We start from the raw sequence: 18012 nt of genomic DNA on the forward strand, positions 1-18012 counted from the left end.
TCGGGAAAATTTAACACACTGACAGAAGTACGCCGAAGACGAAAAGAAACTTATTGTCAGTTCTTCTTCGTCATCGGCGTACTTCCTTTTAAAGGAAATGGTGGAGGAGCTGGAACGACTAAACAGACAAGGAGGAATTATAGTTAAAACCGTCCTGCGCTAAATTGTCGTTATCTTCTAAGCGTATTTCCAGGACAGTCGAGGAGCTTGGAAGTTTAAAATCTACATGCCATAGCCTTAAAAAAATATTTCTGCACTAACATGGAAAAATGAAGTCATTAAAAGAAACTGGACTTTGGAATCAGCTTCAGGAGGGAGATATACGGCCGAGAGTGGCTATTTCATAAAAATGAATGCATGGCACCGCTGCAAACGACCGTCCTATAAAGGAGGAACGACCATTCAGATAGATGAGGAGGAACACCCTGCGCGCCGTGCTCTTTCGAAGGCAGATTGAGAGGGTGGGTGTGGGGATTGGTTAATGGGCCACTGGGAAAGATTTTGATGCTGCTGAGGTCAAGAAAAGTACTGAAAAAGCCTTCTGGCTGTTATACAGAGTCAGTCTCATTCGCTCAGAAGCCTTTCAGAGAATCACACTGAGCCGACCGCATGCTGGCACTGAGGGAGATCACAGACAGGGTCCGTTACGTTCTTAGTGGTTCTTTTACGTCCCCAAGCTGGAGACGGGACTGCCATTTCTACGTGGCCATCCGAGCCACGTGAAGATCTAACCCCTTCTAGCCTCCCTTGGCTCGTCACGGAGGAGGAAAGACTATACATGACGAGCAAAAAGAGCGTCTGCAAGGGAGGTCTAACCCCTTCTAGCCTCCCTTGGCTCGTCACGGAGGAGGAAAAACTACATGACGAGCATAAAGAGCGTCTGCGAGGGAGGTCTAACCCCTTTCTACAGAAGTAAAATGATAAGAAATAACAGCACATCGATAAAATAGTATTTTATTTCTTAACTCTATTTATACTTCTAGCCGGCGCATTGCTATCTCGATTACTAAGTAATCTCGATTGTCTTTAACCTAAAGATCAGCCTGTTACAGAGGGAGCATAGGAAAGGCAGTGTGGACCGGAGAAATATCCGAGCGAAAGAGAAGTGGGTGTGAGTTCTGCACCCTTTCTCTCCCGTTCCTTCTCCCTTCTTCTCCCAGTCTCAAAAGTTGTTGTTCGCATGCCAATAACCTGCAGAACAGGCGTTATTTTTTGCGTTTTTCAGGCAAGCAGAGGCAAGCGGGAGACGAGCGCAAGTCCAGTCAGGCGTGATTTGCCTGTAAAAACGCTTAAAAATAACGCCTGTTCTACAGGCTAGCATACCAACTCCTGAAATTCTGATTACCTGAAATCTTGGAGGAGGAAGAGGAGGTAGCGACGTTTTCTCTCTCGTTTTATATTCTACACACCACATGCCCCCCTATTATTCACCACTCTTTAACGGCACGCCTAAATTTGAGGTCTCTCCGACTTTAAAACAAGCCCCACATCACATGCATTAATTATGTACAATTTTACACTCTACATTGCACTAAAATTGCTCTGAAATTAGCACTAACCATAACTAAAAGTGTAGTGAGTATAAATCTTTACTTTAAAAGCAAAGCCTTTGTTATTAATTGAAATGGCTGCCACTAATCTATATTTAGTCACTACACTCTGTTTTTTTTTTTATAAGAACGTCTAATTTTGGAGCTGAGGCTGAACGTTCTTATATTTTTTTTGCGATTTGAGGCTGAAAACGTTAAATTACTTGGCATACACTACATGTATTTCAGTAAATCAAGCGGACGTGAGCGGTGAACAGGAAACCTATCAAAGTGCATTGCCTGCTGAGATATGGTATCAAGAACTACTGATTATGACAAACCGAGATGTGTGTCACCATTGTTGTTATACAAAACATGCTTTAAGTAGTTTGGTTAATTTACATTTGTTACCTTGATTTTATATACAGATTAGCAAAGTAAAAACGTTCTTAATCGACTCAGCCTGAGGAATGTTCTTAATACGTTCTTAAAATTTTGGTTAATCTCAGCCTCAACGTTCTTATAAAAAAGGTTCTTATAAAAAAAAAACAGAGTGTATTTTATATTTTTATTTGATACAAACATAGAGTTTTTCTCAAGGCTTCAATGAAGCGTCGTTAAAAAAAATTACTATTAAATAGTTTCGGGTTTTTGGTCGTATTTATGATTTGTTTGTTTTGTATGGAAGCATGGAGATGAAATCTGTTGCATCCAACAACATATGCATTTTAAATATACATTTTGGTAATTTAGTCAGGTTGTTCATAACTCAAAGAATCTGTACGAGATCAATAAATAATCGAACTGTTATATTTTTTTAGTTTTCTGTCTTTCGGAGCCCTACACATGAACAAAGTGTCCACTGGTTAGTCAACACACTCACAGGCTTCGCTTCTCGCTGTCTTTCAACGAGACAGACTGTATGAAATCGAAAAAAGTCACAATTTCCTATAAATTCTATTTTCTGGAATTATTTCAGAATCTACCTAATACATATAGCTTTATCAAAGAAAAAAGAAAACAGTCTGTTATTAAACCCCGTTAACCAAGAATTTACTGTAGATTATATGTCGTTGTTTGTTAGCCCTGCTAACAATATCAGTGAAATTGTACAAAAAGATTCTACCTCTTTGAGAGTAGTCTCCCTCGCAGCCGTTCAGTGTCTTGTCACGCAACGCTCCTCCCCACAAGAGCGTTGCGTGATGAGACACCGAACGGCTACGAGAGAGACTACTTTGAGAGTGGCAAGTTGAAAATACACATGCCAGGAAAACTAATCAATAAAAATATTGGATTTGAAGACGACCTTAATCCTCATCCTCATTGTTAATAGGTGTGGTTGATGCAGTTGATAGTTCACGCGATATCCAACTGGGCCAGTGTTCTACTGCTATTCCATGGTTCCGTACGTGTTCAAAAAGTTTCTGAAAGTAAACAAAACACAATATCAGTTCAGCCTCCCAAAAATCTGGTTGCGAATTTAACAAGCAACTACTGAGCTTACTTGTGGTTTCAAGTGATTTACGTGGTCCACTCTGTACCCACACACAGCCATGTTGAGTTTGACACCAATCACAAGAGCGTAGAAGTATTTCTAAAAATGAAGCAGACATAAATATCATTGCAGTCAACATGAGCCTGAAACAAACAAACTTTCAAAACTTTTGTCATGGAACATAACAGAGGGTTTGTGAAGTGGCTAACCAACATGAAGTGTTTAACAAAATGAGCTGCCAATTGCCTGCCAGTTGCCTGCGGGTAGGTATAACTGTATTTGTTATTTCTTCGATAAAATTCTTTTGTTGTTGTTATTGTTTAGTACCTTGTGTATTAAATGTTTTGCTGGAATGAACATGGCACCTCAAATATGCCCCTTTTTGTGTGTCCCAACAATAGCAGAGATGTACCTTACCTCCTCAGTCGTGACAGCATATCTCTGAAGATCATTCAACTTCACGTGGAGCTGTGAAATGTAGTCATCCTGAGCCTAAAGCAAAAGAAAAAGTCGGATTATTAGCCGTAGCTATGAACTGTCAACAAATGGATTATCAAGGTACCCGTGATATTTTTCTTTTAATTTTCTTTTAATTTGTTGGCGTGTTTGTTGACATTAACTTATGTTGTGCATCTTCTGCCATAAATAAAAATATGAAAAACAAAAATTACGAACTGTTTTAAAGCATCAAATTTTACATTTTACAAACTCCATCACCACTAGTTTCAACAAACAAATAGGCCTTTAAGTACAACAAACAAGGTACATGTAGCTGATGGACCAAATGCTACACTAGTACAACTGTATTTTTATCTGCGAGTACCTTTAATCCATCCTGATATCTTCTTTGTAGATCAGACATTTGTGCCTTCAGTGAATCTGCTTCCTGCGTTCTGGTCTGTGATCAAGACAAACAACCCCAACTCATCGCTCATAATTTCTTGTTTATTATGTTAGCGTAAAAAAAATACTAATGTCACGGCTAGGGTACTCCTTGGAATTTTCATCATAAGTTTTTTGGGTGCGGGAAGGGGGGGTGGGACGATGGTGCCTTATCATTTTGTTCATACCTATTTTATCAGACCAGGGGTGCTTACCATTTACATGAAAAACCCAGCAATTTCAGTTGGAAAACTAAATGGTATGCATCATCCCATTTGGAGTACCTACTTCTGCAATTATGGGCTTCTGGTCAAAGTCATACATTTTTATTACTCCTTTTGGGATTTACAGCTGATGTTCATACATTTTGCATGTCATCCATCTTCTGTTAAGACAAGCTAAATCATTTCATATTTATGCGAAAATTTCCATCCAGGTGGTTTGCGTAAATGGTAAGCACCTCTGTTCACTGTTTTCAGAATTCAAGTTGATGCATGACAATTCACAATGCAGAATGACATATTTTGGCTACTTATAATTATTCTCTCCCTTATTTTCATTTGAACAGAAAAGGAGATCAATCCATTAATAGGCTCTTGTGGTTGGTGGCTTGCCTGTCAAAAAACATACCATGTATGCAGCATCAGAGTGTACTTTGAAAAAATTTGGACAAAAATTCTCACTTGCGCACTTTATAGGCATTCTACTTGATCTCATTACGCTACAAGGGAGCTCTCACTGAATACAGTTGCTGGTAGGCTGTTCAGTGGTTAAACATTACAGGATTTTAAGAATGGTTCTACTGATCAGTGTTGCTAATGTCTTTCTCTTATTACTGTATACTGATGTCAGTGTTACCTTTGCTAGGAAGTCTGCTCTGGAACACTCAGTCTTAAGGTCTTCTACTTCTTGTTTATACTTCTACAGAAGGAACAAAAAAGCATAGCAGTTGCTTTATAAATGTGTTATCAACCCAGTTCAGAAAGGTGTGGCTTGCAAGTAACACAGGTTACTTGTAACAGGTCTTCAAACTTCAAACTTTAATAAAGAAAGCAGTCATCTGTACCTCCAATGCATTTCTGTGGATTTTTTCAAGTTGACTTCTTGAATCATTGAGTGCCTGACAAAACAAATCAAACAATTAAACATTTTGAAATAAAACTTGGTGAATAATAATACAGACTGAGCAATAAGAAAGTAAGAAAGGTGTGGTACAAATTGTTCATCATTTCATGACTGTGGGACAAAGAAAAATCAGAGACCCCTACATCTTGGTCCACATCTTACACCCCTGCATATAATGACAACCCTCTGACGTTATGGCGTTAACCACGGTTTCAATAATATTCATCTTACATATCAGAAATGACATAATTTTCTGACATAATTCTGGCATTCAAGCTTCTCTCTGATTCACACTTTAGGACATACCATCTTAAGGTGATCTGCTTGCTCTGATATGCCATCATTTGCATCCACCTCTGAAAATTCATCAAAATACATGTAGTGAGTTTACGGAACAGGATGCCGGGAAGAGAAAAGAGGACAGCAAAATGTCCTTGTGTGACCACAAGTTTCTAGACAAATTTTGAAGCAACCTGTTGTTTCATTGCCTTCCTCCCATAATTATTTGTGTTTGTGCGTAAACAACAAAACAGTGATTCCAAACAGTCTTTAGATAATTTGACGTGTAAAAATACAGGACACGCTAGCTGGTCACACAAGAACATTTTGCTGTCCTTTTTTGCTTACTAATTTATAAATTTATAAATTTTTGCTTACTAATTTATAAATTAAAGCAATTTGTAAGTTGTTGCTATGGTGGGCTGAAAGTTGACATTTACACCTTGCCAAAAATGATTATCTTTTCTGCCGAACATTTTGGTGAATATATCACTGGTCATTGCCATTAATATAACTTGTTGGCCAGCCCTGAACTATTGAAAGCAGCTGTTTTTCAATCCTGCTTGATTTGCACACCAAAACTCTCTGACTCATCTGAGTGCCTATGGTCCAGTTGAAAAACAGACCATAAGTAGCCAGATGAAGGTGTGTAAGGTGAGCAAGCAGCAATTAATTTCATTTCTCACTTAACCTCAGAAGCCCTTGACTGTCAGATTATAGACCTTTCCTAGGCAGGATCCTCTTCTAGCCACCACCTCATGGTGAATGATTACCAAATCCACAAACAACAATAGTTGCTATGAGTAGAACAAAGAGTCATCATCTCCCTACCAAGTTTCCTTCCACCAATCTCGACTTGGACCTTAGACAGCTGCCCCATGGCTGCGACAAGGGAGTCTATTCTTTGAGTCAATGCCTCTTGTGACTGATTATACTTGTCTATTTGCCTGTTGATTTCTACCTCCTTTTTCTGCTTCTCAATTACCCTCGCAGCCTGTACTGATGCTCGCTCAGCTCTCATTTCTTCTTTCAAGACCTCCAGCTCCTCTTTAGCTTTTCTTTCATTCTCTAAAGCAATGGTAAGTTCATCCCTCAGGCTCTGTGAGGCAAAAATATACATTTTGTTAAAGATCACCGTCATTGTCATTAATTCCCCAGTCAAGGACTGTTTTTAACTGAATGTCATAACAGTTAAGTACTAACCACACTAAATAATCACAGCCAACGCATATAGCACAAATAATTATATGGACAAGACAGAATGTGAAACAGGAACAAGTAAATGGCATCAAGTGAGGGAAAACACTTGCAAAGAAGTCATGATTGGTGTCAGTTCTAATTCATTGAACATACTCATGCACACGTTCATTTTACCAATGACAGAGTGTAATAAATTAAAGTCAAAGCAAGTGCAAAATTTCAAGACAAACAGCAATAATGTTGAAATCTTTAAAAACAATAAAACTTATGTTTCAATGGTTCATCCATCATCATCAGTGTAATGGTTAAGATAGGCAAGTGTTGGTTACATAAAATTATGATAACAAGTATTTGTAGACTACATAATATTACAATGTATACAATTTTAAAAAGTTTAATGGTAAAATAGAGTGCATGTGCACCTGACCATAGTAAAATGACCAAAGGTCAAGGCTGCCTACAAGGAAAACGTCAAATTAATGTGTTTGACCTGTTGATTCAGGTAGGGCTTTTCCCATTTTATGTACATAGATTCTTTAAGCTTTACTTGAATAAATTATTAGTAGTCACAAAGTTTAAAACTGTGGAACAGCTTGCTGAACAAGAGACGCAACAAGACTCTGAACTCTGTAAATGTTTAAAGACGTGTGAAGATCTGTCTGCAGTTAAGTGCTCTTGGAGGCGCGTGGCAAAGTGTCAGCTTGTTGCACTGATGTAAACTGCATTACAACTTGCACAGGAAAATTTATACAGGGATATATATCAGGGAGAGGATCTTTCATGTTAAACAAGTTCTTAATTTTAAAGGTAGAGAAAACAAGTTTGATGTCAATAGGTTTGCAAAATTGATTGACAAGTCTGCGCATCCTATGCTGTGCTGCACCAGAGAACTGGTCAACCCAAGGGATCTTAAAGTAAAATTTAGGAGACTCTTGTGGCCCGACACCTGCTACAGGTCGTGTGTTGTCACGTTTTACTGCATTAGAAATATAGCGGTGGATTATGCAATTTAAGACATGTTTGGGATAGAGATTCTTGCGTAAAATTACAAACAATTTTTGAATGTAAAATTGCCTTCAACACATAACTGAAAAGTACTCTATCAAAATCATGACTTAGTAGATCATCAACACTCATCCTCACTGTCATCATCATCACCATCATCACTCTCATTATCACTAAGCCTTTAAGTGTACCTTTCTGAAAGCCTATGTGAGTCAGCTCTGTCTAGAAAATGATGTGCATAAATTTATAATCTTTTGTACACTACAAACTCCTAAAGTTAACTCTATCCATCATTCCAGGGGTGGTCAGCCCTTCAAACTAATCAAGAATGAAAAGCAACTATCATAACTTACGAGCAGGAATTTTTGGAAAAAACTAACCTTAGTGACTTCCTCAACATCACTCTGCTGTTTCTGAAGATCCCGACTCTCGTCCTTGTGATACTTTATCTGTGCCAATTCTACCTTGACAGAATTGAACTCAGCACTCTGGTCACGAAACTGATGCCGCAAATCTGCCAATTGTCTTTCCAGGGATTGACAATAGTTCTACAAAAACAGCACAAGAGCAAAGAAAAAACACTTACAAACATTACTTACTGCGTAACTAACGAAACTATGGCAACTCAGTGATGTGCATGACTTTCCAGTACTTGTAGTACAACCCATGATCAGACAGGAGATTTAATAACAATAGCCACAAGAGTAAGAATTACTCTTATTTCCACAACAACTTGTGGTTAATTCATCTCACACCTGTCAGTGAGTGGGGTTATTCCTAAAGTTGGAAAACAAATTTACAATCCAGGGCTGTATGTGACACATTGGTTTGACAAGTTCATGTATCTCCATCTCACAGTCTTCGAACATTATATGTAACAACTCTATAACGAGGAAGCCTTATTCTATAAGCCCTATGGTTTCTTCTAATGCTTCCTCACCACTTTCCCTGTAATATATTTTTTTGTACTCTTATTTTCCTTTTTGTAATGTGTGGTGAAATAAACAAACAAACAAACAAGCTCTATTCTGCATGTGGTGGGAGCAGGGTCGGACTAAATAAACTAAATAAATAAATATACTAAATAAACCTCTTTCCCTTCAGGCAGCTGGTATATTAGGACAATGCCTGAGAATGAAAGATTGTCCAAAAAATAAACAGTTGGCCAGGAAGCACAGCTCCAAGAGCAACTGTGAAAATTTGAGGACAATATTTAAGCTGAGTACATTATCCTCCGATATACCAGCCCTCAAAGGCGTTTACTTATTTCATGTTCCCCCAATTAATTTTCTTTTAAATGTGTACACTTTAATGTGGAAAATACAATACAGCTAGTGATGGCCATGGAATCATCATTGCTCGCTAATCAACTAGTTTGATCAGGGCTGCTGATATTTCGCGCGCTGGCGGAGCCGCGAAATTCAGAATCCCGCAAAATTCACAAAAAAATGCGTAATACTGCGAGATTCATTAAAAATCCTACCAAATACATGTCGGTACAACATATCTGAAACTTATCTTGGCTAACTGGGGCTGTTTACTTTCCATAAATACAAATTTATCTTGAAATTTCGTCACTGCCTCGAGTGAACATAACGTACCATAACTGCCAGGTGTTCTTAGATTAATGTTGCGAAAAACTGGGCACAAGAAATGAGAAGACTTTTCGGTGACACTATACAGGGTGGAAAAGGAAACTGCTGTCTGTAGTAATGCAGGCACATGTTTAATCGTACGTGCAGGACACGATGGAAGACACAACAATGTTTTGACTTCACAAATGGATTTGAACCTTCGATCACAAACAACCTTGCCTTGTAAACTGCAAAGCAACACACGAGACCAAGGAGAGAAAAGAGATTTATTGCGTTGCTGTGTTCGGCTCTATAAAATAGGAGCTAAAAAAGGAGGTTAACCGGCCGGGCGTTTCGGTAAAGCTTATGTTTTTCTTGTAGCTCGAAACAAGTACAATTGCCTTGAGAACTGAGTTGGATGAACTTTTGTGTTTTCTTTCTTGCCCTGAATTTGACATCCTTCCAATATACCTTTTTTTCTGGAATCTTTCTTCTTGGCTTTCTTCTTTGTTTTTCGGCAAAAATTTGCCCTGAAAATTCCTGCGAAATTGGCCGTTTTCTCCGCGAATTTGTCTCCAAAAATCCCGCGAAATTTGACTTTTTTCCCCGCAAATTATCAGAAGCCCTGTTTGATTGATTTTATTTAACTGTGATGGATTCTTGCTTTGTTTTACCCATTAAAAAACATCAGGCAAAGGTCATTGAATTGGATGACTGTTATCATCTGATAACTGCTGCCCGATTTTGTAACAAGTACGTAATGTGTTTGAACAATGACAGTGCATGAAAATTAATTGCTACCTTCTTATTTATTTAAAACTCTAAAAACCTAGGATCTTTTACAATTATTTGATCCTATTAACTACATGTAGGACCTTGTCATTAGATACATATCCTCCTCAATGCATATGTTCTTCAAATCAATATTTTTATGGTACTTCTTAGGAGAATTTGTTCAATAAACCTCAACTTTTTATCTTTTTGTAATTTGACCAAGTACTGATATTGTAAGAAGAATTTAAGTGTTTGTCACTATTGGGGGTGAAAGGATTATATTACTATTATTATTATTCTTATTTTGTATACATTACTTGCAAAAAAATTCAGACGTTAAAATTTCGGACATTTTATTTTGGACGTTTAATTTTCGGACACTTTTTCCCTCATTTCGGACAATTTTCGCACAAATTCGGACACTGCGCTGAAACATGCCTAAAGACTAAAAAACATGAATTAGACTGAAATAAAATCTGTGAAAATGATAGTTTTTACTGTACCTTCAAGGTTTTACCGCCGGATACACCGACGCGAAAATAACACAAACTCAATCAAGCTTATGCCTCAAGCAGTGTCTCAAATATTTTCCTTTCCAGTGATAAAAATAACGACTGAGCAAAGCCGCCTAATCTGAATTCTAAACACATGTATATTGGCCTTGAATATGAGATGCTGTCGCCCAGAAAGTACTTTTAAAGTTTTATACTATACAGTAAAAATTTTGGACGGTTTTATTTTCGGACACTATTTTTGTTTGAAATTAAAATTGTCCGAAATTTTTTGCAAGTAATGTACCTGGCAGGCTTCCAAACTTTCACTGGGTTGAGGTGGATTGTTCAATCTGTAGAATCTCTGAACTGGTTCACTGAAGATCATGAAACAATAACAAATTAACAAATGAGTGATAACTGTTATGACTAATTCAGTGGGCTCAGTACCTTCTTACTGATCTGGCTCAACTGGAAATTTTCAAGCAGCAGCATGTTTTACCTCATGTTCAAAATGAATGGCCAGAAAGATACATTTTGCTTCCTTGTTATTGGCTAACGTAAAATTAATACAGGGCTCTGCAGTCCATGCTCTTGGGTATATGCTGGACCCAGGGGCCCCACTCACATATTTTGATGACGGGGGGGGGGGGTCTGAAGGATTTTTTGGGGTCTGATATTTTGGCCAAAAGGGATTTTTTGGGGTCTAAGAAAGACGCTGGGATTTGTTTGGGTCGTAAAAACAACACAGGGATTTTTTTGGGTATTGTATTTTTCATCAGCTCAAATCAACAATAACATAAGCGCAATTTACTGCTTGTGTGGTTTTACGGGATATTTCTGAGATTGTATAGTTTTGTTTTGGACCAAAACCAAAGTTGAAGTTGGCATGTTTTAGCTTTCCAGAAAATTAATAATAAAATTTGCTGATGCAAAAACACTAAGGGATTTTTTTAGGTATGCTAAAAAAAGTAGGGATTTTTTTGGGTAGACAAATTCTGAAGTTGGGATTTTTTGGGGTATAAAATATGAACCTTTGTCGGACCCACAACCCCGTCATTAAAATATGTGAGTGGGGCTCCTGGGATGCTGGAACTTGGTCTTTTTAGAGTTCATGTTAATTAGCCCTTGTCAAATGAATCAGGCATAAAGAATTACCTAGGCCAAAATCAAGGTCATATGTGCAAAAAAATAGACTCGGTTTTTATTAAAACATAACTTAATACATGGAATCTGTCTCAACTTACCTAGTGACAAGGTTCCTATGGCAAAACAAATTTTTACTGAAATCTTCAAGACCTTGCTGGCGCCTCTCAATGAAATCTTGATCATTATTAAATGGAAAACAATTAAATTTCATGAATCAATTATTAACTATAATCATGAGACACAAAACATTCAGTGTATGACTGAATGAGTAGTCTGTACCACGTCAGAACTTGTCACCATAATAAATTCAACCTTTCCCCATAAAATGTTGAGCCTATTCTTGGTTTTCACGTGACGTCACCAAATTCTAGAATTCAAAACTGGGAGGCCTACAAAATTTTTACCTTCATTCAAAGAAAGATTACCTAAAAATATGTCTGTTCTCAATTTCTTAGCTCGATGTCGTGCTTCCTTTTGAAAATAGAACAGTTTCAATTTCCGAGTTTCCATCGTGCGTGACATCAGGAGGACGGCCGTGACAGAGCTTTTCCGTATCTTAATAATGACTCTTCGGGTGATTTTCAGCATTCTAAACAATTTAAGTTTGAGGAGAAATATTTATCTAAACATTCGAAAATTCACAAAGGCAAACAAACATCGTTTCTGGCAAAAGTGAACTCCAGATGTTTTTTCCTATTTCCGGCCGCCATGTTTGTGCCCCTCAGAGGGACACAAACATGGCGTCTCCATACTAAGCTCTATAAATTTATGTAGAACATTTTGTCAAATAACTCGAGTACGGAATGCCGCACAGACCTGACACTTGGACAGATGCCTTATTTATTTATCCTCTATACCATGTCAATTTCTTGACTTCATTCATGGAATGGTTTCGATTTTTTTTTTCAATGGCGTGACAGTGAAAACCGAGAATATATCCAAATAATTTAAGATTACGTACCGACATCGAATTAAAGGTGAGAGGGGAAAACCCTGTCCAAAACAGTGTGTCGTTTCCTGTTTCAGGCAGGAGAGTAGAATGTCCATGTTGTGCTGTCGATATCAAGCTTTCTCCCAAAGGATTTTCTCCAGCAAATTGTAGGCTTTTTTTGCATTTTGTAATAGTAATATTAGGCAAGGTCTATAAGGACAGGAAATGATTCAATTTCCACCTAAACAACAATCAAACTTGATGCAACATGAAACAATATTAAAAGGTCACGAGTAATTCATGTGATTATTACTGACAGAGTGGGAACATTACATCATTATTTTAGTTCCGCCAAATTTCCTTACGTAGTAAATTAAAACCACAACGTGCATCATCAAAACAATTTTAAATCAAACTCAAAAGGTGTCTTGCTTGTCAAAAGAATGTCACCATCAGCGCATTGAAAATTGAAGATCCTTTTAGAAATTATAAGTGTTTATTTAAGCTTACAAATAATGATGCGATAGATTTTAAATGCAATTTTAAAAGCTTACCTTTTGCAAAGTTGTCTTTGAAAAAACGCTTTGCCGGCAAATTCAACCGAAACTGGGGATAAAGCCTTCGTAACTGAGAACAAAACAAATTGCACACGTATCGTAAGGAACAAGTGTTCTTGTATCTTACATGTGTAAAAGTAAGAATCAGCTGTAAGAATTCACCACAACAAAGTGCATGCAAAGTTTATATAGCAATCGATAAAATAGCCATTACCTTCTTATTTAAAAGCACGAAATCCTGATACCGTCGGTAAATAATCCACGATTTTGATCCATCATTCACCTCAATTTTGTACAGCTGGGGAGGAAGATAACAAGCAATGCGTGAATTTTACGGAGTAAAGTGCAAAAGTCGCAAACTGAAAGCAATATCGAAATCTCTCAATCTGTTTCTTACGGTAAACTTTTCCCTTTGCTCCAAAGTTTCTTTTCCCAGTATGCATGAGTCAATTCTCGGCATAGAAATTGTAGACGGAGTGGAAGCCTGATCCAAACCGTGGTTATTTTCCCGTCTCGGACCGCCATTGCAAAGTACTTGAGCCGTTTCTCGCTCTTTGTGGAAAGCCACCGGACTAACAAGCCGTCTGGATGGACGAGGAGGTGTTACAACCGCTGGATTTGCCGACATTTTGTTGTCAAAGGTCACTTTCTACCTTTTTCGACGCATTTGCAAATTCCTAGTGGAAGTGCAATCAAAGTCTGGTGAAGATCTGTAGGGGGTCCTGCGACAGGTCCGCGTTTGATTTGAAGGAAGACTAAGCTCTAGTTGTTATTTTACCTGCACGTGTTTTAACTTTCAAATTTACTTCCGCTATTCCGGCGTTATTCAAGAATTTTATTCTAATATTGGCCCCCTGTTAAGAGAGATTTCTACCGTTTCAAAAAAAGAGGCACTGCGTATCATAAAGGTGTCGCTTGGCATCAGGAGGAAATAGCAAGGAGTAACAACACCTCGCTATTTTTGCTCTGACAAGAATGTTATTTCTGTCAATAACTGCGAAATTTGTGTTTCCAATATGGATCAGTAGTGAGCCAAAACTTTCGCCGTTAATGATATTTCGATAGTTTGTGTTTGTATTATATACAGACTTACTTAATTGCAAAATTTTATTTCTATGTCTACCATTTCTCTCTATAGAAAACTATTAACTTCAAAATGTTCCTTTATCAAATCATTTATTAGCTCCTGGTGAGTGGCTAGAGGAAAACTGCGTGTATTGAAAAGGTTTCAGTCGGCTTGAAATGTGTTTTAATGTCCACAATGGAATGATGATGGAATCGATTGCCTTTGTATACAACTCAGTATCTAGACAAGTCTATGACACGAGGAGGGCGTAGCTTCAGTATGCAAAGCATACGATGAATTCGACAGAAACCACCCTGAAAGTTAAATTCTTTTCAATTCAGTGGAAAGAACTGCTCCAAATCCATGGTACTGCCATTGCCTGATTTCATACCGTGGGGGTCTGGGTACGAGTCTGTGTATTATGGGTTATGGGAGTCAACACCCACATAGCCGGAAAGAGCACATCGAACTTTACAACATCCTCAAGTTTGGTGTCAATCAAGCTAATATTAGGCGAGATACAGCCATTCAAAAACTTAAAAATTTACTAAGAAATGTATGGAACGCCGGACACACGTCCGGCGTTCCATACATTTCTTAGTAAAATTTGGAGTTTTTGAATGGCTGTATCTTTCCTAATATTAGCTTGATTAACACCAAACTTGGAAATGTTGTAAAGTGCGGTGTGCTCTTTCTGGTTATGTGGGTGTTGAGTCCCATAACCCATAATACACAGACTCGTACCCAGACCCCCACGGTATGAAATCAGGCAATGGGCACAAAAATGGCCGTTGCTTTTGCAAACATTTTTATGGCCGACATTGGAAACGTGGACATTGACTATATTTTTTCTCTGCAGGACACTGGTAGCTGGTAAACATGATCTAGAAAGGTTCATCGAGCAAGCAAACTCATATCATCCAACAGTCAAATTTACGGCTGAAATTTCAAATGCTGAGACTACAGTAATGTTGTATTCAAAGGCAATCGATTCCATCATCATTCCATACTGGATATTACAACACTGACATTTCAAGCCGACTGAAACCTTTCAATACACGCATTTTTCCTCTTGCCTCTCAGGAGGTAAAAAAAAAAAAAGGATGGATTCGTACGTGATTCGTGAAGGGCGAAGCGCAAGAGTCCCACTGAACAAACTTCGCAAAAACAACATTTGAGGAAAATCGGCATTGACTATTTTAAATCACGACTCCTTGCTAGAGGCTACCCAAATAATCTGATTAAAAAAAAACATTTATCAAATTTACAGAAAGTTCATCAACATTGAAGCAAAAAATCAACACCCCCAGACAAATATTGCCTGTTGGCGAAACAATAGCACTTGATAACAAAACCAGCCTTTCCTACGAGAAATCTTCAGAGAGCCACCACCTATTCCTTTAAAAAAGGGGGGAAAAAAAGAAAAATCTCTAAATGACATGTTTTTCAGAGCAAAAATATACCGTAAAATTCCGAAAATTAGCCCCTCCGAACATAAGCCCTTGAAATTCGAAACGTAAGACTCCTGTAATTACCCCTCCAAATATAAGCTCCCGGATGCTAATACAAGGAAATTGCTCTTTCAATACAAAATAAATCAAAGTAAATCACACATACCATTATGATCAAGCCTTTTCTGTTTATAAAAGAACGATCCTGTACAGTGAACTTTGAACTTTGAGCTACCGGCCTTATGAGCTCTGTATATAAGCCTCTCAAATATGTCCTTTGAAAAACACCAGCCCCAGGGCCTATTTTCGGAATTCATGATGGTATGCTTCAAACAGCCTTCCTCGCGTGACGAGCCAAAAGAGAGTCTGCCAGGGAGGCTACATTTCATTTCATTGTTAGGAGCCGTGCAGAGAGCCCTGTGACGCTTACACATAAGGGAACTGGTCGACTGGGGTAGGGGGGGGGGGGGGGTTATTGAAGACACCACCTATCTCGTGAACATTACCGACAAAATGTTATTGGCTTTAAAATTTTAGTTGATAAAGAAATATTCAGTTAGCAAGAGTCAGCATTACTAGATAAACAAGAAAAGTGAGGTTTGTATCTCACTGTCACTTTTTACTGCTGGATAGAAGGGTGGCTATGCAATAAAGACACCATCTTTTGAGGTTGGGGTGTAGGCAGAGGCCACCATCTATTTTGGGGTTTGGTGAGTCCTGTTCTTCGAGTATAGTAGTTTTGACCACTTTCCTAAACACAACCTCGTACTGTACAAAGTCAAGAGTCTATCGAAAAATACATGCAAACTACACAACACATTACCTAACACCGAGGGTAAATGGCTACACCATGGCCACCACATTGTGTAGTAACCAGTCTGTATGACAAATTACCGGTACAGTTTGCGTTAATGTAGAAGGCTATGACCTTATTCTATCAGAGGTAGCCCAAGGTCACATCACTAGAGTGCGTGTAATAATTAATTGGGCTGCCTGTGATTCAACCGAGAACTTCAAACAATTACAAAGATTCAAACAGGTCAGCTTTTCGGACCAATGAAAGAGAAAATTATATTTATTTGTTAACAACCACCACAAATTCTTACTTTACACAAAATTGCTTAATTTATAACCCAGCATAATTTATCTAACAATTTCACTATTATAATTTAAAACTATTTTGTAACTATTTGTATTAATTGACTATTATATAGTAAATTTCTTGCATAATGTAAATTTACTTTAAGCTTTTTTAAAAGCTCCTTCTCCTTCTGTCAATTTTTTTTGAAGATCTCAAACAAAAGCAATTGTAAACAGGCATTTTATACTTCATGCAAGAATTTAAGGAGTAATTCTCAGGTCACAACATTAGCCTTATATTAAGCACCCCTCATGAGTACAAATAAGTAAGCATTCAGCACCTGCGTAAAATAACAAACAAAAATACCCTTTAGATGGTAAAAAAATAGACTAACCAGCCAGTTCAAAAGCCTCCAGTATCTGACCAAAAATCACCGAACAGATAACCACACCCCAGTATAAGAAGCTCAAATTATAATGGATAAGGTCTTCAAATCCTAAGCTTGCATCTTACTAACCTATCAAACCCAAGAAACCAATATTTAACATCAATTTTCAAATTTGTTTCCTTTGTTCTTGCAGATAAGCTGCACCCTGAATCAAAGACGGTTAAAAAGTCGCCTTTTGAACTTAAAATTCATAGAGAGAGATGCAAATAGCCAAAAGCATAAAGAACTCGTATATTAGCACAAAGTGCTGAAAGAGTGGATTCTACAGTGACCTACTCTCTGTTTCCATGTCCGTTTCAGACTGTTTTATTCAAAGACTGTGTGCCTTTGCGTGATGGTCCAATGGAAATAATGTGGACTGTTTTTCAGACTACATCTAAATTCACAATGAAAATTGCTGGATGAACAGGTGTGGCTTACTTGCTGGTATCATGCTAATAATATTTCCCAAACCATTTTTCTTTGGTATCTTTTAACTTTTTCTAAACAGATTCATCCAAAACAAATAGACGGCAGTTGTAACACTTAATCGTGTCAATTCAATTGAGTGTCAAACGAACAACAAACACAAAGTTATTACTTTGGTCAATCACAACAGATGCAAAAACCACAGAGAACTACAGTCAACTCGTTACGGGCACCTCACTATTTCGGGCACCCTGATAACAAGGACAGCAACTAAATCCCCTGCAAAAAATAAACTACAGACATTTGACTGAAATAAGTTTCTACTAGTACTGACTCTCAAGGACACTAACTTGCAGTCCTGAGGGTGTCAGCAATAAAGGGAGTTGACTGTAATCAGTGTTCTAGGGAAATGCAGGGGCAGAAAAATGCATGCAAGAGTTATGATCAGGTTTGGTTCTCATTGGTTGAAATAGTGGTGCAAATTTTCCTCGCCAATCACAGAGTGTGGTAAACCAAAACCAAGACCAAAGGAAGTGTAAGTTACCTTCAACACTCAATTGAAAACTG

The 18012-nt window shown here is 37.9% G+C and overlaps 1 protein-coding gene and 1 long non-coding RNA gene across 2 annotated transcripts; one reads left to right on the forward strand and one right to left on the reverse strand.

Annotated features, from left to right (window-relative positions):
- Positions 1-938: 938 nt before the first annotated feature.
- LOC146480541 (uncharacterized) lies at positions 939-13730 on the reverse strand. Its single transcript, XM_085109722.1, has 14 exons — positions 13389-13730; positions 13206-13289; positions 12989-13061; positions 11602-11677; positions 10662-10731; positions 7896-8063; positions 6142-6409; positions 5338-5387; positions 4973-5026; positions 4765-4827; positions 3848-3922; positions 3442-3516; positions 3034-3123; positions 939-2953 (listed from the first exon to the last, which is right to left on the reverse strand). The coding sequence occupies exons 1-14, from the start codon at positions 13617-13619 to the stop codon at positions 2837-2839; spliced, it is 1494 nt and encodes a 497-aa protein (XP_084965848.1). The 5' UTR covers positions 13620-13730; the 3' UTR covers positions 939-2836.
- Positions 3130-4755, forward strand: LOC146480542 (uncharacterized). The gene is made up of 3 exons (XR_014864722.1): positions 3130-3287; positions 3426-3582; positions 4475-4755. It is a non-coding gene; the product is annotated as an uncharacterized LOC146480542 (long non-coding RNA).
- Positions 13731-18012: the final 4282 nt, after the last annotated feature.

The sequence above is a fragment of the Pavona decussata genome, unplaced genomic scaffold (assembly GCF_977016875.1).
Source record: "Pavona decussata unplaced genomic scaffold, jaPavDecu1.1 SCAFFOLD_53, whole genome shotgun sequence".
NCBI classification, from domain to species: domain Eukaryota; kingdom Metazoa; phylum Cnidaria; class Anthozoa; order Scleractinia; family Agariciidae; genus Pavona; species Pavona decussata.

Bases quoted from the DNA above. Each gene is read 5' to 3' on its own strand.
- LOC146480541 (XM_085109722.1), bottom strand. From the start codon at position 13,619: ATGTCGGCAAATCCAGCGGTTGTAACACCTCCTCGTCCATCCAGACGG. The intron at 3,923-4,764 runs GTAACACTGACA...TCTTGATCACAG, and splicing joins GAGCAGACTTCCTAGCAAAG to ACCAGAACGCAGGAAGCAGA. The intron at 3,517-3,847 runs GTACTCGCAGAT...CTTTTGCTTTAG, and splicing joins GATATCAGGATGGATTAAAG to GCTCAGGATGACTACATTTC.